Source organism: Squalius cephalus, assembly GCF_949319135.1.
Source record: "Squalius cephalus genome assembly, chromosome: 4".
In the NCBI taxonomy this organism is placed as follows: Eukaryota; Metazoa; Chordata; class Actinopteri; order Cypriniformes; family Leuciscidae; genus Squalius; species Squalius cephalus.
This window is the reverse complement of record NC_137125.1, coordinates 51,254,350-51,281,844: the sequence shown is the minus strand read 5'-3', so window position 1 is coordinate 51,281,844 and position 27,495 is coordinate 51,254,350. Positions and strand designations below refer to the sequence as shown.

The window sequence follows — 27,495 nt, the reverse complement described above, 5'->3', positions numbered from 1 at the left end:
AAAATTTGACTGTTAAAAAAAAATATATATATTTTTTAGAAAATGTTCATCGCCATCTTGCCCCGACCAAAGTTCCTTGAACACGCCTGCCATTAGAACTGCACAATTAATCGTTAAAAGATTGTAATCTCAAATCAAACACCCACGCAATCTCATTCCTAAATGACACCGATTCTCCTGTGTCTATTAAACCTTTACAAAATCAGAACCAGAGAGAGCAGTTGTCATGTATAGTTATGAAACAGCTTTACAAACAGTCTTTTCAACCACACAGTATTATTATAATTTCTGTTACAAATATCCATATCACGATGGTTTATAAATGTTTATAGTTTGATATAAACACTGATGTCCACATAAGCGATCAAAATAGAGTAAGTCACCTACTGAGAATAACATGGTGCTTCAAATAACGATTGTATCAATTACATCATTAAGCCACCAGATGGTGAAAAGTGACTGTTAAAAAATGTATTTGTTATTGAATCATTCATTCAATTGATTTGTTCAAAAAAAATTCTGCTGATTCATCCAGTAAATAAAACAAATAAAGTATTTATGAGTGAGTCATTGAATCATTCATCATGACTGATTTTTCATTCAGATTATTAAACATTTTACATAGAATGCAGCAATTAACATTTTATTAGAAACTCTATTAAATGACGTTATTTTGTTTAGTTGTCTGTACAGAATTGTGGGAGAATCGTGATCTCAGTTTGAAGCAAAAAAATCGTGATTACTAATTTATCCAGAATCGGGCGGCTCTACCTGACATCGTGATTAAGACTTCCCAACTCATAAATACAAACTTCCCAGGAGGACGTATAATCAGTGATGTGATTGTATTGAATAAAAGACAAAAGCGTGCATTAAAAACAAAAACTGTGCTCGTCACAAATGAAGTTCATCTAAGACGCCTGATGGTTTTTGTTTCTCCAATACTCAACATTGTGACATATTTCTCGCATTGAGCCATCATAAATGAAGACATGAGAAATAAAATCGTGACGCCTCTTCATGTTTATTTGACAGGCAGCATATGATGATGATGAATGGCAAGTTTCCTATTTTATATAAACATTAATGCAAAATACACTTTCACAGCCAGTGGATAACGGGTGGTAAACTTTCTGAATTCATCCACTATCCAGTAAATGTGAATTTTGGAGTGCATTAGTGCATTATACAACGCAAGCACACACAGATACACTCATTACCGCTCTCATGTTCTTGTATCATTTATAATACTTCATGCTTTTTCCTGAGACCAGTCAAAGGAAACATTGAGGTACTTGAGGTTTTATTGAATGGTGGCTTGTAAACGCTGTTGCGAGGAAAAGCGTGTGTATTAAAATCCTCTAAAAGGCATTGAGCCGGGCAGGAAAGGGGCTAGAAATCCCAACAATGGTTTCCAGGAGGGCAGTATCACGAAATGCAAACGTCTGCCGTGATGAGCCTGCGAGAGATTAGAGACGAACTCCCCCCGCCACCATTTACATAATGTAAAAACTCTATTCTTTCATTCTCTCCTTCTTTCTTCCTCTCTAACTATTCACTAAATAAATGAGGAAACTATCAAAGCGTTGGGATGTTTGATAAAAGACAGACAGAGTGGATTCAGAACGGCCCGGCGCTCTCCACAATACATGCGGCGAGTGGCAGCATTCAGAGGCAGCCGACTGAGGAAGGCCTGGCAGAATATTTATAACGGAGGACAATGCTAATGTATTAGGGTGACACCTATACCTCCTCTAAGCCAAAGGGAATCACATTCTGATGCTGGCTTTATCTTCTGAGAAAGAATGCTGCGCTCGGAGGGGGTTTTATAGAAATTTGGACAAATGTAAATGTAAAGAGAACGTGGATGATTCTTCACTTGGTTCAATAGGAACAAGGATCTTATTGAATGTGACCTGTATTGTCCGGCTTCTGTGCTTAAACCTGCTGTTCATTCAGATCAAGATGCAGCCAATAGACTGACAAACCTCTTCGGATTGGGTCCAAGACAAAACCTGTGGTTTCTGTTAAATACAAAGCGCTGTTAGGATGTCTTCTCGTTTTCTTATCCAATTCAGAATTAAACTTTGTACAGTTAAAGATTTAAAATAATCGAAACGCCATTTGCAACAGACATACTGTATCTTCCGCATTGTGATGTATTGTCGAATAACAATTTTGAACTCGCCAGGATTTGATTGGACCGTGTAGAATGTAGGCTAAGATATTAGATTTTTTTTTTTTTAAAGAAAGATATTTCATTTTGAGATTGATTAACAGACTTTAAGACTTCAAAAATATGTATAATATTATCATATTTATAATAATTAACATTTATTAAAGTAAATAGAGTTCATTTTAAAGTCATGTCTTTGAAGTCAACATTTTACTTACGCAGTGTGATGTATTTCTTGACTTTATGTTATGCAGTATATCGGCAATTGATTGGATTATGAAAAGTGGGAGTGTCATACCGAATTCAATTTACCTTAAAAAGGTAAACGGGGTCATTTTAATACACTATTGTACAATATAAAACAGCAGTATGTGGTGAAGATCCCTCTGTGGATACTGACAGCCAACAATATCAAATGTCTCTGTGCCTTTCATGCAATGACTTGTGTAGCACTAAAACAACTTAAAACTAAGTAAACAGAAAAACTAGATTACATCACCTGACAGCAATGACTGAGATCAGCGCTATACCTCAAGAACTTATGAAAGTCATTCCTTAAAAACGGATTTAAATTGAGCCGTTTGCTTTCTCTCAGCCCTCTCAAAAAACATTGAACTTGTGAAATTCCTAGCTCTCCCATTCCTCTAGAAAACAGCTCATCCCAGCCATTCGCCTGGAATCTATGAACCAATCAGAGAAGCGTGTGTGCAAGTGTGTTTTCTAGATCATTCTGGTCTATTTCAGTGAATTCTCATAAAGAAACCTATTTTATTTACTTTATCTTCAATAAAATGGTTCAGTGAGCATTAGCAACTTTGAGACATGAGTTTCAATCAGCGCTGTGCCAGCACTGTCAGTCTGCATCCAGACTTGTGTGTGTGTGTGTGTGTGTGTGTGTGTGGTGCAACATGCCGCAGACAGGCGAGACAGAGGGAGAAACTAGTCTAATAACAAAGAGAGCAAAGCTATGAATGAAAGAAAGGGGGAATTAAGTGATAAAAATAGGTCTGGAGAAAACAGGAGAGAGAAATATTTTGGATAAAACAAATGGAAAAGCAATGGAATGGGACGAGAAAAAAGTGAAGATAAAGTCTAAACAAAACTAATTTCACTTAAATTAAACTTAAAAGCTTGATCAACAACAGTCCCTTTCACACATATAGTCTTTACTGCTAAATTACCGTTATAAGATCATGTGTGAAGAGGGCCTTTTCAAAAATACTGATAAATAAATGTCCAGGTAAGAGAAGTTGTAACATTAACAGTAAGTTACCGGTATGATGCACAAAGAATGAAAATTACTAGTACGAACACGTATGAGTTCAGAATGCGCCGACATAAAAAGTTTGCTTTGGGCCAATCATAAAGCTCTGTCGGAGCCGTTTACAGTAAGTTCCACTGCTTTTAACCGTTTTTCTATGTAAACATGCGCTAGACGAACATCTGATCAATGCGCCGCGTCTTGCGTTCGAGACCCTGCGTTCTTTTCCATTAATCATCGCTGCGGCTCTGCAGTTTCGATTGTAACTGCAGAACTATATGCGTCTCATGTTTTTAAGAGCAAAACCACGTTCTGTGTGATCATCCCCTTACGCCTGTCACTCAGAAGTAAAAAAAAAAAAAAAAAAGTAACTAAAATGAACCTAAAGCACCTCTCCTCATCCAGGTGGATGAAGCAAGCAGCTCAGCATTTAAAGGTCATTTCTGATGAGTGACAGATCACAGAGTTTTCCGGTATTTTGGTAATGATGTGTGAATGGTATCTTACCGGTAAAAGGATGGAACACCATCGCTTGTGTGAACAGCACATTTGTGTTTTTACCGGAAAAAGAATTCTGGTAATTTCACGGTAATTTACCAGAATTTCTCTGTGAATGGGGCTAATGTCTGTGGTACAAATGTTAATAACACAACTCAACTCAAAATTGTCCCCAGTTCATAAAAACAAAATCACAATTACAGTAATGCTCTATCTATCCATCCATCCATCCATCCATCCATCCATCCATCCATCTTTCAAACAAGCCAAGGCAGTCAAACCAACATTCCAAGTTTCGTCTTGACTTTTCAAGTAAAAAATCACAGTTATGTGAACTTATGTTTTTTCAGTCAAAAAAATCATTTGAATTGCAATTATGGATCTTGTATGCTACCTCAAGGAAAATTAAAATGTATTGCAAGTTGCAACAAATCCAGAAACTGAGCAACTGGATCTGCTCTCGATTTTTGTTTTATTTTTATGTTTAGCCTATTGCTTTGCACCACGCTCGAAAAATAAGAGGCAGAAGTCTAAACCGTTTTTAGAATGATGCAAAAAGTATCTGCTCTCCGAGAGTTTCATTTAACAGGACTTGAAGGAAACAGCTGGAGAAGTACGAGAGAAAAGGAAAAGGGAGACAGACAGGAAAGGATTTGAAAAGGCTTCACAGGTGAGGTGGGCTGAGGGACACCCTGTCTGTTTGGTCTCTCGTAGAAGAAGAAGGGCATGTTTATGCAGACGGAATCTCTCTCACATGACTCCCTCTGGCTTCAGCACTCAACATCACTCCACGAGCCTCAGAATCAGGTAGTGTGACCACAGAATTGGCCCAGAGGCACAGCTTTCATGAGAGAGGGTTACAAAAGTGAAGCGCACGCCATGGAGAGAAATCAGAGACTCTTGGATTTGGCAGCAAGGTCGCTCCAACAAACACATTCCAGTCTGAGACGGACATGTGACCCAAATCGGGTTGCTCTCGTCCCAACAACAAACAGTTTCACCATCTATCAAGGCAGGTAACCGTGACACAGTTTGATTGTACGGGCTTGCGGTTTGCGGCGGGGAAGCCAAATTCCAGGCTCTAGTACCTCTCCTTCCGCAATATCACTTTTCAAACCATGATCAAATTATCGTGAAGAACAAAGCGGTGGGCTTGTATCTTTTGTAGTAAAGCTTTTCCTGTGAATGAGGCCAGACAAAGCGTTCAAATGGAGAAAGCATTTCAAAACAGCGTTGCGGGGGAGAACTCTGTTAACGTATAAGATTTCTTTCTTCCGACGAAAATAACATTAGCTGTTTATATAAAATATCAAATGTGAGAAACTCATTGAAATCCTGGAACTCTTGTAAGAAGAATCATATTTTATAAAACACACTAACACACACAAAATAAGACTAAGCTAATTTAATCTAATTTACATTTAAATGAATCCTTTTTGTGGCCAATTATTCACATAATCTAGGAGTCTTACAACTCCACAGGAGGCCGAAATCCTTCATACTCAGTTGGTTCAAAGCCTCTAAATAAATTGGCTGCAAGAAACCAATAGCAGCTTCCATCGCATGTTCTGTGTTGTAATCCTAGTTTAGTCAACTCAATTGGAGTTGATGTGACAATTGTCTGAACATGTGTTTCTAATTTAACTCGGGTGTGTTTAATACATATTCTTAATGATGAAATTGGCAGAAATTGGTCATTGGAATCACATTCTCAAATATTCAATCTGCATCCATTCATTCCTAATCCACCCATGTCTATTCTACACCGCAATCCATTTCATGACTGCACGGGGGGGACTTACGGCGACACACAGAGGGAGAAGACGGCGTGAGACCAATGCATCGGACATGATCACCTGCAAGCAAAGTGTCTGCCTAATTCCCACCATCTGGACCAGCGGGGTCAGACCTATGTCAGACCGCCCTGATGTCAAAAAGAGGGTCTCGTTTCAATTGGAAACATTCCAGCGCTCGTGACTTCTCCACAATAAACCATGTAGATTTCTGCTCATCAAACATGCTGTTTACGTATTGAAAGACAAAAAAGACTAGCAGCCAAAGAATAAGTCTCAGTGAAGGACACTGACTCTCGGCCCATTCAGACGGCTGATTAGCATAGCACTCCTGCCGGATCAATAACCTCATTGACTCTGTCTGTCTCCTCTATCAGGAATGATGGTAGACTCTCTTTTGTAACTCTATTCTCGGGGCAACTGTCCATTCTCCATGAACTCTTGCTCTATTTTTCAAACGGGCCTCGATTTGTTTCCTTCTGTCTCGCAGTCTTTGAGAATGTGAGTAAATAAAGCTGTCTAGATGCCACTGAGAAAGATTAGCATGTAGCTTTTCGCTTTATCTGGTTCTGAATGCCCGGAAAAGAGAGAACAAAGGTGCCACCATCATTGCCAGAGTTTACTTTGCAAACCTCTTATCACTTCAAGAAAAATGCGTCCAAGAAAAGGAGGCACTCAAGCTTCAATTTGCTCACAGCAAGCCCTTTGCCAAACCTAGCTTAACAGGAATATGGAAAGTTGGACCACAAAAAAAAAAAAAAAAAAAAAAATCTAAAAAATCCTTTTTTCTAATTTGGAGACAAAACAATGAAGCGAAGAGAGTTTAAGAAGACCAGAACTATGAAGTGAACCACTGATGGCCTGAACTTTTTTTCCCCATTCATCATAAAAAGGCTTAAATAAAAATATTCGATCAAAATGGGGGGATTGACCAGTGACCTGATCCCAGGAGCGGTTCTGGGGGTTAATGGGGGATAAAGATTAGGAGGAACCGGGCTTCGCTTCATCTCCGTCCCCAACCACCTTCCCTTTCCAATCCCAAATCAGCCACACAATGAGACTTGCCAATGGAGACAGAGCTCAGTTTCCTTTGATATCCTTCCGAGCTTTCGGCTCTGAGTGTCCAGAGAAAAGCTCCATGGAGGTTACTCTCAACTCCGGGGAGTGGAAGATCTCTCTCTGAGCCATTTTAGATGGAAATGACAGGCACTCTACTAGAACAAGAAATCAATTTTCAAAGCGAAGAACGCACTAGGCCGTCCATCCGAAGAGTGAGCAACGCCATCCCTCGTCTTTAAACTCGGGTGAGATATGCTTAATTGCTGTAGATTTTATAATGTGTGCATTGGCGGTGTGAAGTTGGGCGGCAATTATACTTTCTTTTTTTTTTCATGCACTGATCAGAGACTTCTGTTCCAGAACAGATATGCTTTAAGAGTTCATCTTTGAAGATTTAAGTGGATACTCGTCAAATTAAAAACTAACATTCAAATCTCTTTAAGGTGGGGAGAGAGGAGCTGGGTTTTGCTTAGCCTTGTGATGCAGTGACTTCTGGGGATTTCAGCCCCTGCCTTAAGCCAAGCCTCCCAACCTCTTCAGCATATGCAAACTTTAATCAGTCCCGCACCTCAAAGGCAGAGTAATGGCTTGGAATAGCCTCACTGATGGATGCTTCTCTACAGAGTTGAGTTTGGATGCTGGACTCCGCTGAGTTTAGCAATTCAGCAGCAAAGTGTGGGCTGTGATTACTTGCTCAATGTGAAACTTTCTTAACTTGATATATTAATGCAAGAGTATTGACAGAATCCCATATCAACCATACATAAGGTGCTAACCCAAGTTTTTTTCTTCATATTAAAGCTGCATAATATCAAACATTTTTCTCAATCATGATATATAGACTAATTATTAAAGTGGCATTTCACTCAAAAATTTAAATTGTCATCATTTACTCACCCTCATGTCGTTCCAAACTCTTTTCCATATAATGAAAGTGAATGGGGATACATCATTAAATTTTAATGGGAGCAGTCAAAAAAATTTCACTTAAAATCATCTGCTATTCCTTCAGCTCTCATTCACACTTCTACAGTACATATTTAAACAAAGTTATTTTGTGATTAAACCTTACATGTTGCATCTAGAGGCACCATATGCCTATATATATATATATATATATATATATATATATATATATATATATAGTCATAGGCAATGACTAAAATGTTGATCTTTTTGATGCAAAAAGCTATCATAAGATTTTCAATATTCTTGGAATATGGCACATATGACTACTTTTATAATACTTTTATAGTGCTTTTTTGGTCCTCAACAGCCCATATGTTAGCAAGTGGCAAGTACAATCTTTTTGTGTCAGACGGGTTTGGAACGGCATGAGGTTGAGTAAATGATTAATTAAAATAAAACAAAATCAAACTTGATAATGAAGAAATAATGCTAATATCAACAAAAAAATCAACAAATCTCAGTTACACTTTATTTGAAGGTGTCCGTGTTACAGTGTCATAATACATTTAATAACTGAATAATAATAATTAACTACATGTACTTTTAGGGTTAGGATTAGGTTTTGGTTTAAGGTTAGTTGCATGGAATTATGCCTAATTTATAGTTACTTCTACAGTAATTACATGTAACATGTGTAACAAGGACACTGTAAAATAAAATGTTACCCAAATCTCTTGCTCAAATCATCAAACATGACCTAAACTCTGCATGAACTGGCTTGAATAGGTGCAAGTTTCTCTAATTTACCCTTCGCAACTGTAGCCGCTCGTCTGGCAATGTCTACATCGCTAATGACGACTACCACAACCTCCGTCACATAATCAGCAGTCACATTCTCACAGATGGTGAGATTCTTTATGCGTATTTTTCACTTACTTGGTGACAAAACCATCATCAGAGCTTCAAGGGAGTGCCGGAGGGAGCCGGACAACATGCTTCAAACCTTTACCTGCTGTTTATACACCACAATTGATTTATCTTGACTTCAACTGCCTTTAACATGAAACCCCACAACCGTCAAGAAACTAAGTGGACTCTCTCGACTATCATGATGCATCAAGAATCTTTAAGAGATCCCCGGACTCCTCATTATTAACGCTCCTCTCAGGATGTGGTTGATGGAATATATAATGGAAGTGATTTTTGAGAGGACATATCAATTATGGCTGAGACAGACAGACCGAACATGCAAATTAGCACTTTAAAGATTGCTTTTACTCACCACTTTCGCCTTGGTTTTCAGAGTACTCCTGCTGCGCTATGAGCAACGGCCATACCAAGTCTCATCCTGACCGACACAGAATAGGAAACATGTAAACATACATATATTTTTCCTCAAAGCATGCATTTTTTTTTCAATATTACATTTTTTGAATGCTATAAAAGGTGGCAAAACCACAAAAAATGACAGTGTAACCATGTTGTCAGTGATATTTAGGATAATTGCAATGACAGACAAGGTTTACTGTATGTGTCATGCGAGAGTTTTTCATCTCCACAGCAAAATAATTACAACAAAGTCTGTCACAGTCCATCAATACGACAGGTCAATCAAATAACTGGATGTGGGCTCGTTTCACGTCAACGTGCCGCGGTTGCGTACGATCACGCACTCGTTTTTTATCTCGTTTTCAAAGAGTGCATCTGCCAAAAAGATGAAAGTGTTGACAGAAGTACAAGAGAAGCTGTGTTTTTCGATCTTACCCTGAGGGGAAACTTTCAGTTGATGTCCGTGTTTGTTTGGAAGAGGAGAGTCCAAGTATGAGAGAATCTGTCAAAAAAACAACAAAAGAAAAAGTATTACTAGGTACATTTTTCAATTGTACATTTTTGAGAACACTTCGATACCTTCATCTGCATTTCAGACTGACGCATATCACGCTCAGAATAATAAAATCAGAAATGAGGGAAAATGTTTTGCCCTCGAAACAGCTTGCCATGCCTGGCAGGTTAAAACTAACCGAGCATAAATCAAACTTTCCATCGAGGCTTCTGCTGCTTTTTTTGCTGACACTCACAGATATGTTCAACTAAATGAGCGTGTGCAGCTCAGTTCACCTCATTTAAAAAAAAATAATAAAAAAACTGCAAGTTGTAACATATTTCTTTTTTTTTGAAGAGTACAGTTCACTTGTGAAGCTCCAGTATGATACACACACACACACACAAATCAGCCGAATGGCTTCAGATTCTCTCTGTCCCAAAATTCCAAAGACCCCTGTAGGCAACTAACAACTTCAGGATCCCGAGGAATGTGCTCCCTGAACTGTATGAAAAGAGGAGGGGGTTTGCTTAGGAGAGCATTTCTGCAAACACAAACCCGCCGCTGCCTTAACCGCTTGTGTTTGAGGAGGTGTTACAAACTGAGATGGAGTGTTTGGAGGAAATAGCACAAACTGTCTATTAGCCCGAGTATTAAAATACACATCTTCTGCACTCAATTACATGTGCACGTAGATGGTGTGCGTAATCCTGGAAGTACGCTTGGTTTACGAGCACAAGTAGTGTATATTTAAGCTCACTAGCTCAGTCAACATTTGAATTAGGGATTTATAATCAAAATTTGATTTAAGACTTTACTGTCTGTGCTTTTTGCACGTGCAAATGTACACAAACTCTAGAGATGAAAAGCCATAGAAAAAGCTCTGAATAATCATCCTGGAAAAGCGTTAATGCCCCGTATATTTCAAACTTTGTGTTAATACCACAATCTGTGGACTAGGGCTGCAAGATATATCGTTTTAGTATCGATATCACGATACGCGCATCAGTCACATCGCAGGATGTACAATGTCAAGTATAGGGATCGTAGATGATCCGTACGTACCACATTTCGAAATGCATGTGATTCTCAGATTAATTGCAAAGTTTAACCATCATAGAGCGAAGGTTTAACGTTTGCACATGTTTCAGGTACTGTCAGTCTAAACATTCGAGTTATTTTAAACATTAGAGCACAAGAGAACGCACAAAAGAGAACTCAATTCGGACACCGAATTACAATCTCTTCCACATCTATTTGTGCTTGAATGACACATACATGCAAAAATATATCAAAATGCCTGTCTTGGTGAGTATCCTCAAAAACGCTTATGGCTTACGTGAATGTAAACAGTTGAGAAAAATGGAGATCACTATATTGGATTCTTGCATTCGGTCTTAAAGTGACAGCAGCCTAAAATTCCTGCTGCTCTCTGTGTCATTAATGTTAATCAAACAACAAAATACACAGAGAAAATCCCTTTTGTAGCTTTAACAATGATTCATTATATTTAACTTATAAAGTGAAGACTTTGCAGTGTTATTTTTACATTTGATTATTTTATTTCTATAAAATACTGTTAGACTTTATTTCATTTGTATCTTTGTTCTATTGTATTCATCTGTGCTTGTAATTTGTTTCTTATTTTCCATGCAGATTCACTCCCCTACAAAATCGCCCAATCATTCTGGAATGATTCATTCTTTCCGAATAGAGCTATTCGAGTCATCTGGGGAGTCAAATTTTTTCATATCGCAATATATATTGCGGCAAAACAAAATATAGCAATGCCAGTTTCTTCCAATATTGTGCAGCCATACTTTGGACTGATAAAACTCACCTTTAAATCGACTTACCGATGTCATTAGTTTGCATGACCTCATTGTGACAAGTTTCCACAATACCGGACCCGTTTCAATTCGAGATCTCTAAATACTTACACACACACACAGACACACCGCATTAGCGCAGGTCGTCCTAATGTCACTGTCTGATATTTACATGAAGCCTGGCGTCGAGATAAACTATTTCAAATCAAGGCCAAGAATACCTCTCCGGCCCCTCTGCTGGGTGTGCGGATGAAAGAAGACATTATGCAAACAAGTCAGATTACAGTACACAATAAATTTTTACCTTTTCAAGTAAATACTATTCCCGTGTTAGAAGGTGGAAGGCAACGCAATACATTTTGACTGAGGGCCGAACGGCCCTTATCAGCTCTAGTCAAGCAATTCAGGCCCCCCGAACAAAGATGAGTCTTCAAACTCCCTCCATTCATCAGTGGACGTGTAATTACCCCCGGTTCACAGTCTAGACGTTACCGCTTTCAGGGTATTTAAGATCCCCTTTGCAACATGCAGCATGCTTGCACCCGGCCCAACGTTAAATCTTCGGCAGATAAATTAGCAAAGAATGCAAGTAAAAAAAAAAGAAGCGCGGCCACAATGAAAAGAACTTTATCCTCCCTGCTGCTAAATGAGATTTCTTTGAAATGCAGATCAGTGGCGCTAGATTAGTGAATTTTAGCTGCTGTCAACATCATAACAAAATACAAATGCGATTGTTCGCCTGGGCCTTATCTCCTTGCTTCCATCTGCTTCTTCCCGTATTTACTCGGGTCGATTTACTATGCAGATCTAAATAAGACGCGCTCGCGGCACAATGGCTTCTTAAGCTTCTACATCAAGGTATTTGAGAGCGCCGTCACATGAAAAGCTGGCCCATCAAAGGCACATCCCTAATGAACTTCCCTATCACAGAGGGATGGCGCGGCTCTCCGGAGAGGCTCGTGGAGAGGCGCTAAATCACAGGAAGGATACCTCCGCGGCCCGTGGAGATTAACACACGACGGGGACCCTCAAACAGGAGGCCGTCCGAGCCAAACCCAGGGTAGCTTGCGGTTCAACGGCAGATTAACGGCCAAATTAAAACACCCAGGTAGGGGAAAAACAGCGTGCACTTCAAGGTAAGATGGACGTTTGTAACTAATACAACAAAAGGTGAAGCGTACAAGGCGGCGTTCACCACAACGATGACAGTAATCTTCAAAGCCGAGGAATAACCTCTAATTTCACGCCATATTTGTTGCATCCTGCGTACACAGATGGGATTACAACTCAAATCCCACAACTTACTCACAAAAAGCACGGTGGGCAAGAGAGAGGGAACATATATAAGGGTGCAAAGATGCATTTCAGGTTTAAAATCGTCATGCACCACTGGTTTATGGAGGGGGGCTGGAGCAATTAGCCCCAGAGGCAGTGCACACACGAGACCGGCACATGTGGCTCGGAGTAGAGCTCTGACATCACGGCATGATGAGAGGGCAATGGGAATACGGCGGTGGGGGTTGAACGGGAGCGTGTGCCAGCCACGCTTATTTGCCAGGTTCCAACTTCCGCTTCACACCAAGGAGGAAGACAAAAAAGAGCGGGGGGGGGTTAGCACTGCATTCTCCACAGAGGCCCTTTCGGGAAACATCCTCACACGGAAGCGGCATCCAACGGCCGCGGTTGTCTTCTGCTCATCTTTCCCTCCTCCCCTCACTGTCTTCACCCTGCCAAGTGGGCTCGGTGCCAGTCGCATTTGCAACCACGAGGGACCGTTGCTTTTTTTTTCCTTGTTTAATGAAATGACAAAACAACAGATTTACATATGCAGAAACAGGTGTTGTAACAGGTTTGACTCCTCTTGACCTAAAACGTGTTGCGTGGGGGAAAACGGGGGGAAAAAACAGGGAGGGGAAAGTTTATTAGCAACAGCTGCCTGGAGGGTGTTTAGGCTCTGATGGGCATTCAAATCTACACCATCTGCCCTGCTGGTTGCCAGAAGTGACAATCTAAATTAAAAACCACTCATCAAAAATCATAAAAATAAACTATTGTATTGCTGTGGCCATATGCTGTAAGTGGCCCTATGAAAGACAAAAAGGAAATCAGACGGTGTGTATTAATTAACCCTCTGCAGTCTAAAAGATATTCCTGAGCACCAAACACAGCAATGGCTTGCTTGCCATCCACAAAGTACACATACCAATAGTGATATTTACACTTCACAAAGGATGCTTGCGTTTCAATATTCAAAGTGCTATTGGTGAATTGTATTAAATTGGGCTACATATGATTCTTAGATACAATTATAGTCTCTAGAGTATAATTATAAAATCTGATTATTCACAAACCTCACGAAAACTACTGTGACAGTACCATGGCATGAATAATGTGTGATGTATACCATGGTACTGAATAATTAGAATATTCGTGATTCACAAACAGGCGATAAATGTAAAATAAATGAGAAAATAATATCAATATTAGTAATAAAATCTATTCCAACTGCACTAACCCTAATAAAAAAAAGTACTGTGCAATGATGTATTATACTTTGATGTACTATGGCACTGAATGATTGCCAGGTTTATGATGCATATATAGGTTTAAAAACCTATAAATAAAATAACATCAATATTAATAATAAAATTGGAATATTCTGCAATAACCCTTACAATAAATGTGGTAACATGGTAAAGTGGTGGTATAAGATGGTGACCCCACGGTATTTTGATGTATACCATTTTACTGAATGATTACCATAATCATGTTCCATACATAGTGTAAATTTGGAAGATCAATAATAAAATATCATCAATATTAATAAAATGTTAATGTTCTGTACTACTGGGTTTACATGCCACTCAAAGTTACCTTGAAGAATAGCATGGTATATGTCCACAAGTCCAAAAACATTGTTTACCATGGTACCATGTCCAAAAAAGCATACTTTTGTGCACATAAAAGATCATTTGCTATATAAATTAAAACACAGCAATCAGGCTTTCCTTTAAAAAAATAGAGAAACATGAAGGTCAAACTCAAACACGACAGCTCAGTAACTCAACAACAACATGAAGAGAAACATAGAAAACAACAATTCGGGCCAAAGAGTCAATCTAAAAATATTCGCTCTGCCCTTGTCAAAGACAAAGGGAGCATTAATTTGCCCTGTTATTATTTAGAGAGGGCAGGAGGAACAAACCTGAGCCCGTCGTGACCCTGCCGCAGTGTTGCAACTTGTTCTAGAGCGATGCCAGCAGAAGGCAGTACCATATGCCCACAGCCTCGGGCCCGATGCTCTTTCTACAGCCTAATACGCCTGTCAGGAGATGTTACTGTCACAAATCCTCTGTTTTTCCAGAACGTGTTTCAAATAAACAGATTTTTTTTCTCTTACTAACAGAATTGTCCTCAGAGATTCCAGTTAGAAGGTCAGAGTTTGATTCTACTGTAATGACAGCATCTACACTCTGAAAAATGCTGGGTTGTTTCAGCCCATGTATAATATATATATACATAATTTGTGGAAAAGCACTCATTTAATTAATGAAAGTAGGCTGCATCTCAACAATGATGCTGAAACTATCACACAGACTAGCATTAAGTCTACTTCCACACTTCCTCTTGTCACAGGCCACAGGCAAGTTTGGGCCGAGCGGGGCTGACCTTGCCGTTTACTACAAATGACGCCCTCTTGCATCTACAACGACTGGGGTTTTAAGTCAACCAGAGACTAAAACGCTCAGTAAATCATTGCCTTTAGCCAACAAGACCCTGTCATGCCTTCAAATCGCACAAAAAACGAGATGACAAAACATATCAGCACTGATATTATCAGCTATGCGTACAATTAATAATTTCAAGGGCATTTGTACTCCAAGATAAGATGCTTATGGGTGATTTTAATACCTCTCCATAAAGGTCATGTGATATCGTTGGTGTGAAAGAGCGCCGTCACAGTCAAAAGACTAGAGTTAGGGATTATATGCCATGTTTAAGGGAAAGAAAAAATGCAGTTCTCAGCTATCAAACGGACTGTGGAAAGGTCTAGAGCGTCGCAACCTCAGATACAGATGAAACCGTTCCCTTTAGTCAATACATTAAGCATCATAAAATCCACTGTAATACACACACAAAAAAAGCATTTCTCGTGACCTCAGAGGAAGCCCGTGCTCTCAGCGTCTTAGTTTCTGAATCGCACCAACCGTCATTAGGATGATGTGGATAATTATGGCGCATAAGACCTCTTAAGCATGTAATACAGTCTTTTATCAGGAGAAGTCAATCTCTGCGAGGATGACAGCTAGAAGCATATGATCACGGTAAACAAATACTTTCACGCGGCACCAAAGTGCCATTAAAGGCCAGAACTGTCAACACAAATTCCACTCTTGCGAGGGAAAGGAAAGGGGAGGGAGGGGGGAGAAAAAAAGAGTTGATCACCTCTGGTTGCCTTAACATGCATGGAGGTTGTCATGGAAACATTTCTGTGAAGTTAACATGGATACAAACAGAAGGCTTTCCGGCTTAATTGCCATTAGAGTTTTATGACCCTGTTTAGGGATGTATATTAAAACACACATGGGGTAATACGTCGATTATCGCGGAAACGTAAAGGAAAACTAGCCTTTGACCTTCTATGGTTGTTTTTTTTAACCCCCCCTGAAAAAAAAACAGTAGAATATAGGAAAAGGGAGTTTTGATGGTCATTTTCTGTCAGTGGTGACTGCAGGATGCAATATGAAATAATTGAAAGAACTAGTGATTTCAAACAAAATGGTTCCACCCACATTACAGTACGTATAAAGGCGTAACCTCAAAAGTCAAATCACAATGCCATCTTATTTTACTCAATGCACAATGGATGTCTTTCCTTTTAACGCAAAGCAGAGCACGCACACACCCCAGCCGTAATCAGGCTGTGCCTACAAAAACATCAGGATAATTCCAATATCGGCCCCTCTTTCCTGTCTCAGGTCAGCCGTCAGCCGTCCCCCTCCCTTCACACGTCGTACGTGAAACATCACGCTCCAAACACTGCTCACTGAAACAGTGCTAATTAAAATCACCTGGGAAGAACTGCGTGGGGCTAACAAAGGGCCGGGCTTCACATTACAGGAGCTGCCGAGGTGTGTGTGTGTGTGTTTGCTTGAAATTTTACTACTGCTATTACAGCCTTTTTGAAGCGACACAGCGTTGAGTGACGAAGCACCATGATGCACACCTGCACTTCACCTGCACAGCTGCCGGAGCGGAACAGAGGTGCTTCTGCAACCCAAAGCTCTCAGAGTTAATCACAGCCATGATACGAGCTGTAATACTACACACCTTGTTAAAAAAAAGGAAAAAAAAGAAAAAGAAAAAGTCCCAGATCCCTTGAACCCACTGAAACTGGCACTGGCAGTAGATGTGACTGTGTCTTAAGAGAGGAGTGCTGTCCATTAACACTCCAATACATCAGCCTTACTGTCCTGACACACTGCTCCTGTGAGCAGCTCCAAAGCTATGAAGAATTCACTCCGGATCATGGAAATGGAGCAAGCAACCACGGTAAGATTAATGTTAACCTTGATGATGATGATGATGATAATAATAATAATAATAATAATAATAATATAAATTATCTTCAATACATACCGTATATATATATATATATATATATATATATATATATATATATATATATATATTAGTAAATGTACTTTTAGACGATCTAAAATTTCATGCAAAATCACAAAGCTTAAACACAGACTAAAACTAATCGCACAGACAACCTAATCAGTGTATTAAAAAATAATAATACCTGATTTCATTTTTAAAAACTATAAACCTATTAAATAGTCTTAATCACTTGAAAATAATTGTACAAACAGTAAATGTAGTGATACGAGTGCAATAATAGATAATGTACATTTCTGCATATTTACATCGTATGCCTTAATGCATTAACTAAAAATCCTTTATTTTTAAACGGACAGGAATTATGCTGTTGTTATTATTATTATTTTCAAAAAATAAACTAATGTACGTTTACATTTCACTCAGGTTGTTTTAAAACTAAAACGCACAAATACAAACAGCAATAAACACAACGAAAGTTGATGAGCATTAAAAGGCGATGCAATAATCTAAAAAATGCCACAAAACTGTCACTGGATGTTTATTGATTATGAGGATAGAATCACAGTACTGACTTCTCACAAACTCTCTAACAACACAAACACTTTATAAACCATCCAACAAGCACCAAACAACCCATCTTGCAACTTCTGAGTGAAGTCAAACTGAGAAGGGCAGTGTATGAAAGGCATAAACGTGAAAACTCACCAAAAATAAGTGAATGTATCTCCTTCGCGGATGCAAAGTTTCGCGTGTTTACAAGTCAGTGGTTTAAAAAAGCGCTACAAACAAACGCACAGCACGCGCTGTTGATATTCCTCCGCTCGGAGTCTCGAGACGCTGCTGTCTTCAGTCAGTGTGCTGCTGTTATTACCGACGCAACAGTATAAAAAAACGCACGAGTAACACCGACTCCTGTTTGAATGCGCTCGCATGACGCGCAACGCGAAGCGGCAGCTTGTTTTTTTGTATCTCAATTCAATGCATCGCAATGTTTCGGCCGAGTTTTTTTGAGGGGGGGACTAGCTTATTAGAATGCGAGGAGGCACTTATGCGGACGTGCATGTTGTTATTTTTTAGCGTACTGCGACCCCACGTGACACATGTCCACCTGCCGCGTAAACAATACAGTCATTAGAAGTTTGTTTTGCTTTTCGAGTCACTAATCACTAATCAGAAGAAACCAAGATCAGTTGTTTCATTTGCTAAAGAGATGAAGAGTAGGAATGTGAAGTGCTGTCATTTATTTTATTTTTATTTTATTTACTAATTTTATTATTACTTTGTTTAGGCTATATTATTATTATTATTATTGTCACAAGATTAGGGTCCAATTTTTACTTTTAACTAAATATTAACTACGATTTTTGCCTCAAACTCCTAATTACTGCTTATTAATAGTTAGTAAGGTAGTTGTTACGTTTAGGTATTGGGTTTAAGGGATGTAGAACATCATGGTCATGCAGAATAAGGCATTAATATGTGCCTAATAAGTACTAATAAACAGTCAATATCTTAGTAATATGCATGATAATAAGCAACTAGTTCATAGTGAGAATTGAACCCTAAACTAGTGTTAACATTATTATTATTATTATTATCATCATCATCATCTAAATGTGTAATCCATATTCATTTATGTTTGTGATTAAATAAAGTTAATACATATTTATTGTATTATTATTTATTGCACATAAATAAAAATAAGCAAACAAACAAACAAACAAACACAGTCTTCAAAATTGTAATTTATGGAGGTTAAGTAGTCAATATTCAAATTCTGAGCAATGAGCAAGAATTTGTTCAAGAACAAAAGAACAGAGCATTATTGTGTTTTGTTGTAAAATGTAAAAATTGTATTATATTAAACATTTTTTATATCATTGCACATGAAATTTATCAACACATGCTAAACAGTTCACACACCCCTGAACCTTGAGATGATCAACTGTAGATCGTCAGCATCTCTGTTCATTTTGATGAGATATTGGTTATATGAGTGATGAACTTCTGGTTTTCAAATCATTTTTGCTTTTGATCATTTATGTGCTTGAATTACTACAGCTTTTGAGAATGATGCACATACTGTAATGGTGAGTTCTGCATCACATGTGTACTGTAACTGTGTGCCACTGCCTTGACATTTTCATATGAGATTAAAAATAAAAGACGTTCAGATTAAAGATTGATAATATCATAAATCTCTCTTTGTGAATTAATTATCTGTCTCTGCCTGAATTGAATATCTTCATTCTATATTTTGGTTGCAAACACTGGCTGTTTTAAAAAAAGGGATATTAGTACACAGTAGATGGCTGGTGATATTTGCATAACATCAAAATAATTTTAATCAAATGCATATTTAAATAAGGGAGGCGATGCAGCAGATTTTGACCTGGTTTTATGAGAACATTTTAACTCTCCAAAATCCGATAACAAATATCTGTCAGATGTCTGCAAAGGTGTTAAGGATTTTTTTTGATTTGTTCATTGATCAGAGAATTTTTGATGCCTTCTTTTCACCACGTGCATGCCATTTAAAGAAAAAACGTTTAATCACGAAAATGCAAATATTTCATGGCTTATATCACAAAGAAATCAAAAACACAAATATCAAATTTAGAGGGGGAAATCATTTTGAAAAAAACTCTGGGATCCTAGCACAAAACATAAGAGTTTGCTGCCACCTACTGGAATGGTTTGGAATCCACATTTGATTGTCAATGAAACACCAGTGTGCACAGAACTTTGATTAGACACTGCCACCTAGTGGTCAATTGAGATCATGCACTAAAACACTGAATACAAATGGACTGCAGCACATTTTTTGGAATTTACAACACACAAGGATTTAATCATTGATTAAATAAGTATACAATTAAAGGAAATATCCCATAAATAAAATCCACCCAAAAAGTAAGCATGCTTTAATAATAATAAAAAAATAATTATGAAGTTAATTCTGGTTCTTGAAGCCTTGTACATATAGTTTACTAATCACGCACTGATTAAGTCTGACGACATGCCCCATAGCAAACCCTACTGTCACAATCTATGGTAAGCTGTCACAGTGGGAACTTGCTGCTCACTGATTTAAGAAAAATATATTTGTTCAAATTATAAAAAAAACTATTTAAATGTAATAATAAAAGCCATCGTACACAGCAAGCGTACACACACACACACACACACACACAAACAAAGTGTTTCACATAAAGTATATATGAAGAGTTCAGATGCAAAAGCCTCTAAGTGCCATCTGAAACTTTCTTCTTGAATTATCATTATTATCAAGCTTGTATATTTAAGTTCAGTAATTTCACTTAAATAGCAATGAAAATGACCTATTAATTGTCATTTAAGTTAAACTACTGAACTTAAATATACGAGCTTGATAAAAATGATCATTCTAGAAGAAAATTTCAGATGGCACTTAGAGGCTTTTGCATCTGAACTCTTCACATATATATATATATATATATATATATATATATATATATATATATATATATATATATATATATATAATCAATCAATATACAATATATATATATATATATATATATATATATATATAAATTTTTTTTTTATTTTATTTTTTTCCAAGAATTCAATCATTAAAACTTGCCCCAACCTGACATATTATCATTATAATTTCTGAATATAATTAATGCGGTTTTATTGATTTCACTTGTTTATCCAACAGCTATAAATAAAATATCACCATTACACAAGTTTATTTGGATGACAGAATTCACACACAAAAAAAAAAAGTCTCAATTATGATTTTTATGAGTTGTATCTAGGTGTTTGAAACCAATATAAAAAACCCACAAGCATTTGAAACTCATAGTTACTGTAATGTTGCTCCAGGTTCAGGAGAGTTCAACAGATGACATAGACACATCAAACTGCCTGCACTTTCGTCAACGAGCCTCTAGTGACCAGGAAGACAAGCATAGTTCGCAGCTATTTTTAAGCCTGGCAACCACACAATGTTCAGCCGAAACCTGATGCTCTGTGCCAAGTCACGTTGTAAGCGAGTCTTTCAGGCGGTTAGTGCTGTTACCCAGTCAGCATTAGCCAGGCATGTCTGTGGAAGAGCTTGCACCCTCCATGGTCTCCCACAACATGGAGACTGACATCTGCAGGGACTGGATGATGAAAAACAAAGAGGAAATCATAAAATTAGAGAAAAGCGTAGAGCGGATATCCGATGGAAGCTCTGCAGATGAATCGGAGGAGGTGGAACCCGAGCCCCCACCGGTAGCCGTACGAAGAAAGGTGTCGTTTGCGGATGCCTTTGGTCTAGACCTGGTTTCCGTGAAGGAGTATGATAGCCGGCATATATCGAGGCCGGAGGCGGACGGTAGAGAGGGTGAGGAATACTACATCTCATGCCTCTTCACCGTCCCAGTCTCAAACCAGGACATGGAGGTGAGACTTCAGCAGCAGAAGCTGGAGCTGGAGCGCATCGAGCTTCTCCCTGGAACCACCACGATCCGGGGCATCGTCCGCGTTCTCAACCTCTGCTTCCGCAAGGCCGTCTACATCCGCGTCTCGCTGGACGGCTGGCAGAGCCACTCCGAGCTGCTGGCCGAGTACGTGCCCGGGTCTAGCGATGGAGAGACGGACTGCTTCTCTTTCCTTCTCGTGTTGACGCCTCCATTTCAGGTCGAAGGGGTTCGGATGGAGTTCTGTCTGCGCTACGAGAGCGATGTCGGAACCTTCTGGGACAACAACGGAGGGACGAACTACATCGTCTTCTGCCACCAAAGACGAAGGAGTGATCAGAGAGAAAAAGAGAAAGAGAGTGAAAGGGAGAAGTTAGTAGAGGAGAGTAACCAGAAAAGCATCAGGAGCTGCCTTAAAACAATCAGGTAGGAAACACTGTCACTAGAATCATCACTTTTACTCACACTTACAGTCAGGATTTGAACACAGTGCTTATTGGAAGTATTAAACTTAGGTGTGAGACATGAATGATACCTAAAATCATGCAGATTACTGAAGAGTTCAAGAGACTATTTTAGTCATGTAGATGGTGAAACTATCAAAGAAAAAAACCCAGACGTATTTCTCTGGTTGTCCAATCAAGCGCAAAACTGTGTTTTGACTGGAGATGGTGTGTTATATGGCTGGTGTGTGTAATTGAAAACCTGCCGTACATTTACAGTAAAGAGATCTACACGGAGGCGACACCTGCAGAGACGAGCGGGGAGATCTCAGGTGGGTTTCTTATGTGGAAATCTGGAAATATGGTGCTTTGATTCTTCATGAGACTGAGTTTGACTTTGTTTTCTTTTCCAGAGCAAGTCACATCCAAAACAGTGGAAGAAGCAGGAATCACTCCCTGCAAATCCATTAAGGACTGCTGCAAAACTCTGGTATGGTCAATGAGTGTCCTGTCAAGGTTTAGAGACAAAGAAGTGCATTTAGTGAAGTGAAGTGAAGTGACGTGAAGTGACAAGTATGGTAACCCATGCAAGTTAGTTACACACACACACACACACACACTGCAAACCATGGACACACACACCCAGAGAAGTGGGCAGCTATTCGCTGTGGCGCCTGGGGAGTGATTGGGGGTTTGGTGCCTTGCTCAAGGGCAACTCAGTCGTGGGTATTGAGGGTGCAGGAGAGCGCTGTCCATTCACTCCCCCCACCAACCTTTTCTGCCGGTATTGAGAATCGAAACCACGACCTTCGGGTTACAAGTCTGACTCTCTAACCATTAGGCCCGAAAAAGGGGCAGTTAGAAATATAATTTACTCAACTTTGTCATTTTACCAGTTTTTTCCACTCGTGGAACACAAACAAAAGGAAATCATTACTTTCATTGAATAAAAAAAAGAAAAAAGAAAGAAGAGTATCCTGGTTTTGTTCTGCCAAAAAAAACAATGGAATGATATAAAGAAGTTGGAACAATGTTTTTGGGTGAAATATCCTTTTAACTCTTTCCCCACTCTTCCGGCTTTCCATGTTTTCACTGTTATACGGTAGGGGGCGCTATAAGGTATCTTCTGAAAGAGTCCTGAATCTTCTGATCAAAACACAGGCAAAGAAGAGGCAGAAACAAGTATATCATGCAAAATAACGCGATCATCAACATTAAACAGCATATAGATCAAAACTGCCTAATGCTACTGAATGAACTGTCGACCCAGGACGAGCTACAGGACTGTTCAGGCATCCGGGGTGTTGATGGACTCGATCTACCCCATCTGTGTGTTGATCATCGTTCTGAATCCGATCTTGATGGTCTGATATTCTCAGCTTTTTGCTCAAAATTTTGCCTTTTTTTTTTTAAGACTTGCCCACATTCAAACAAAGATAAAGTAGCAAGAATAAAACAGGTTTTATGTTTAAAAGCAGAGGCTTTGCTCTTTCTTTTGATATATTGCATGTTCAGATATTTATACAACAAAATATTCTGGTGGCCATGAAACTTTTGAAAACACTGGCGTTTGCTGTCAACTTAAAAAAAATAAATAAAAAAAAACCTTTGGGGGTGGGGGGTGGGGGAGTTCAAAAGTACAACAATTTGTGAACTACAAATTATTAGTCAGGATAAATTGAAATAAATTAATGCCATTTTGCAAAAATGAAATACCTCTCATTACAAACAAGACAAGATAAAGTCAGCAGAAAACCAAAACATTTTCTCCATATTATCTCTTTTTTTTGACAGGTGGATCGTCGTAGGAAACGTCAAGCTGCTCGTTTGGCACACGTGCAAGACTTCTTCGCTCAGAAAGCAATGGAAACCCAGAATAGATGTAATTCCAACACAAATGAAAGTGCCACATCCATCTCAAGGCTTAGTGTGCCAAGTAGAACTGACTTGCCGGTTGTCCACAGCCGACAAGGATACGGTATGGACATGCCACCTATACTAATGTACCACCAGATCCCTTTACTTTCTCTGGATTGGGGCAGTACAACATCAACAACAACAACAACAACAACATCAACAACAACAACAACAACAACAACCCCTCCCCATGCAAACCCTCCCGATGCCTACAGTGAAACAGGCTGGCAAGTTGAAGATCACCTAGCAAAATCGACTTCTGACATCTGGAAAGCTTTTCTTCACAGCACTGACACAACACACACTCACAGTGATATACAGGAACAAACGTGTGCTCCTACTGAGACACTTTGCCAATCAGAAGTTTTAGATTCAAGGGACAAAGTCGTAATTCCATTGGAGGACAAGGGAGCTGAGAAAGACAACAATCATGGGTCTTGTGACATGACAGCAATGGAACTTGTAAGATGTGATCCGACAGAGCAATCAAAAGGTCCTTCTAGAGATCAGGTTTTGGGTTACCAGCTAGTGAAAGAGCCAAAGCTCACTACCATACCATGTTCTGCTCTGGGTTCGGAGCCAGAGAGGGTGGGAAGAGAGTTTGAGGCATCTCGTGACTGCCAAGCCCCACATCACGAGCACACAAGGGGATCTTTGAGTCAAGACACGACCAAAGCAAGCCCGGGGGACGAAACTCGAACCGCACATGACACCGAGACTCAGAATTCAGAAGCCGGAGATGGAATCTCACCTGAAGAATGCACAGGCAGCTTCGACACCTCAAAGGTTAAAGAAAACACACACAGAGCGGTCAAAGACACCCTGACATTTACGGGTATCAGGGACGTGTCGCTCACAAATAGACAGGCCGAGGGATCTTCTTCAAAAAGGAAAGATATAAATAAAGATGATAGCGAGGAGCAGGTGGAAATGAGAGCGTTTTATAGAGAAGTGCATGAAGTGCACATTAGAAAAGGACGAGATGAAACAACTACGGATCACAGCACAGAAATACAGAGCGTTTCATCGTGCGCGAGCGAGGCGTTTAATGAGAGCGAATTATGCATGTCGAACAAGAATCTTAACAAAGACAATTCAGAGCTGCTGAAAATCGAAGAGAGGCGGTTTGAGGCAAACGAAGGACTTAAAATGAAGGAGCAACTGAATGAGACGACTGCTAAAGAAGGCGAGGGCGCTGAAAAACGTTCAGAAACCAAACGAGAGCTTGTAGAGGACTCCCGAGCGGTGGGCGACAATTGCACAGACGGAAAAGAGAAAGAGTTTGAGTTGCTCAAGGTGACCTATCCAACAGTTAGCACTGACCCATCCAAGCTCCTCCTTCAGACATCTGCAAAGAAAAGTGAGCTCACTTCTCCAGATGAGGACTTTGAGCTTGGGAAGACTCTCAGAAATTTTCAAGAACCCCAGCGACCGAACCGAGAAGGTGAACACCTCCCACCATTACCCATGCACCTGTCCTGGGTGGACGGCAGCAGCAGGAATTTGTCATGGTGGAGGGAGTTCAGCTCCATGGGTCACATGGCCAAGGCTCTTGTGTACGCTATTCTGTTTGTGATCTTCATAACGGCGTATCTGTACGACCTGCCGACCTGGCTTGGACTATCTGTTTTCTCTGTGCTGGTTGTGCAGCCAGGGCATGAAACAGCGTCTGGATGGGGCTGTTGATGTGGACTGAGATCAGGCTTGTCAAATGATGTGTGTTTCTTAAACGAGAAGTGACATGAAGTGATGCTACGGGCCCAGCTTTGTTTTTCATTGAAAATATCTAAAAGTCCTTAAAAGAAGATATATTTAAGCGACTTGACAAGAAACAGCACACAAGATATGAAGAAGTATTTTGATTTTCATATATTGTATCTTTTGTAAGTGTAAAAAAGATCTTCCACAGACAAAAAAACAAACATATTGTAACGGTCACCAGCTATTACATCTGACTATTGTCATTCCCTCATGAACTACATTTCCCATAACTCACTGCCCCGGTCTTCATCATCCCTGATTGCATCCACCTGTATCTCATTACCTTGTCAGTCTCAGCCTATTTAGACCATGTACACTCATTCATTCCCTGCGAAGTCTTGTTTAGTGTTAAGGCCCTTGCACACTGAGTCCGAAATTCGCAGTCGAAATTTTCGCACGTTAAAAAATAAATACGACCTCACGTCATGTCAATCACGCTTGCACACATGCCTCCGAAACTTTCGTCCGTCATAAAAAAATTCGGATCAGGTTCGATTTTCAGCGTTTTTACGCATCCGTAGCAAGCATTTTGAATGGTGTTTTGACAATTCAGAGTCACCGAATCACCGAAAATTTTCGAAAATTTCGGACTCAGTGTTCAAGGAACTTTACACTGGTTTCATGTCTCTTGGTTTTTGGATTTCTTGCCTGTTCCGTGGATTACTCTTTTGCCCGTGTTCCCTGCCTTGTTGTGTTTGTTTGTATGGACTTTGGATTACGTCTTTGGATTACCCTGTTCAATAAATACTGCATTTAGATCCTCAACCTTTGTGTCTCAGAGCAGTTCTTGACACATATAATGCCTCATGTATTGTTGCTTCTCAAATTGATCTTGTTTCAAGGATTTTAGATATTTTAGACTTAAAATTACATAAAACAATAATAATAATTACACATTAATTTGAATTGTACTAAATATTTTTGAAAAGCAATTCAAACCTACCCTAGTGAAAAAAAGCATATATCAAAATCTATTTAAAATGTTTACTTCAAATCCATTAACATTTACTGCATATCGCTTGAGACTTACTAATATAAATATTATAATTAAACTTCATTTGGAGTACTTCTTTATTGCACAATGCACATTTTTTTAACACATCACAGTTTTAATATCACCATTAGGATAATATGATCACAGTATAATATCAGTCTTTAAATGCAAGATATTTAAAGTGTACCTGAAGTATACTAGCAATAGTTAGCACAATCTAATTTGCTGAAGTATATCTTTAGTTGGACCTCAGCACTATTTCTGGATGACTAAAGTGCATTAAGTACAAAATTAGTTCCAATTTAGCATTTTTGTACAATTTAGTATACCGAAAGTACAATTGCTGGGTATTTATATTAAGTACATAAATATGTAAATGTATTTGTAGTATACTTAGCATAAAATAAACGTATTTCAGATACATTTTGGTATATTTATTTTTCACTAGGGTTAGCAGAGTTTATAATTGTATACAAAATGTCTACATTTTCAAGTGTCTGGATCAACAAGTTTTGAAGATCACGAGGAACATATATTTAGTCTGGTGTGTCCAAAATGTTGACTGGTACTGTACCTTTATGAAATGTTTCACTGGGGTTATACAAAGGCGTATCAAATGCGCTATGTAGCCCGTGAGGACACAGAGGGCATTTCATGTTTCTTTAGGGATGTGTGTGACAGACGTGACATTTCCTACAAATCCCACAATGTCTCTGTTCCCATGAGACAGGAGATATGAGACAGAGGCTGGAAAAAGGACAGGGCTTCTAGACCCTCTGATCTGTGAACATGGCTATATGTAATTCATACCTGTACATACCAGTTAAAGGCATACTTTATGGACAAGTGGAAATTCCCATCATTTATACACCCTTATGTCAGAACACAAAATTAGTTTCCCATGCAATTACAGTGAATGGATACTCAATCTTTAAAACACCAGTTTACACACAAGCA

At 39.1% G+C, this 27,495-nt stretch overlaps 2 protein-coding genes across 5 annotated transcripts in view; one reads left to right on the top strand and one right to left on the bottom strand.

Moving 5' to 3' along the window:
* foxp2 (forkhead box P2) overlaps positions 1-27,495 on the bottom strand; it is a 146,073-nt gene that overhangs the window by 86,442 nt on the left and 32,136 nt on the right. The window contains exons 1-3 of one of the 4 annotated variants that reach the window (XM_079869943.1): positions 17,678-17,981; positions 9,461-9,527; positions 8,979-9,044 (exon numbers count right to left, since the gene is read on the bottom strand). The gene's annotated coding sequence lies outside the window, so the exon portion shown is untranslated. Of the gene's footprint in view, positions 1-8,978; positions 9,045-9,460; positions 9,528-17,677; positions 17,982-27,495 lie in introns of those variants that run through there. The other 3 variants (XM_079869939.1, XM_079869942.1, XM_079869937.1) reach the window with 3 other exon arrangements.
* Positions 20,923-26,309, top strand: ppp1r3aa (protein phosphatase 1, regulatory subunit 3Aa). The gene is made up of 4 exons (XM_079869933.1): positions 20,923-21,849; positions 22,146-22,198; positions 22,280-22,356; positions 23,661-26,309. The coding sequence occupies exons 1-4, from the start codon at positions 21,059-21,061 to the stop codon at positions 25,467-25,469; spliced, it is 2,730 nt and encodes a 909-aa protein (XP_079726059.1). The 5' UTR covers positions 20,923-21,058; the 3' UTR covers positions 25,470-26,309.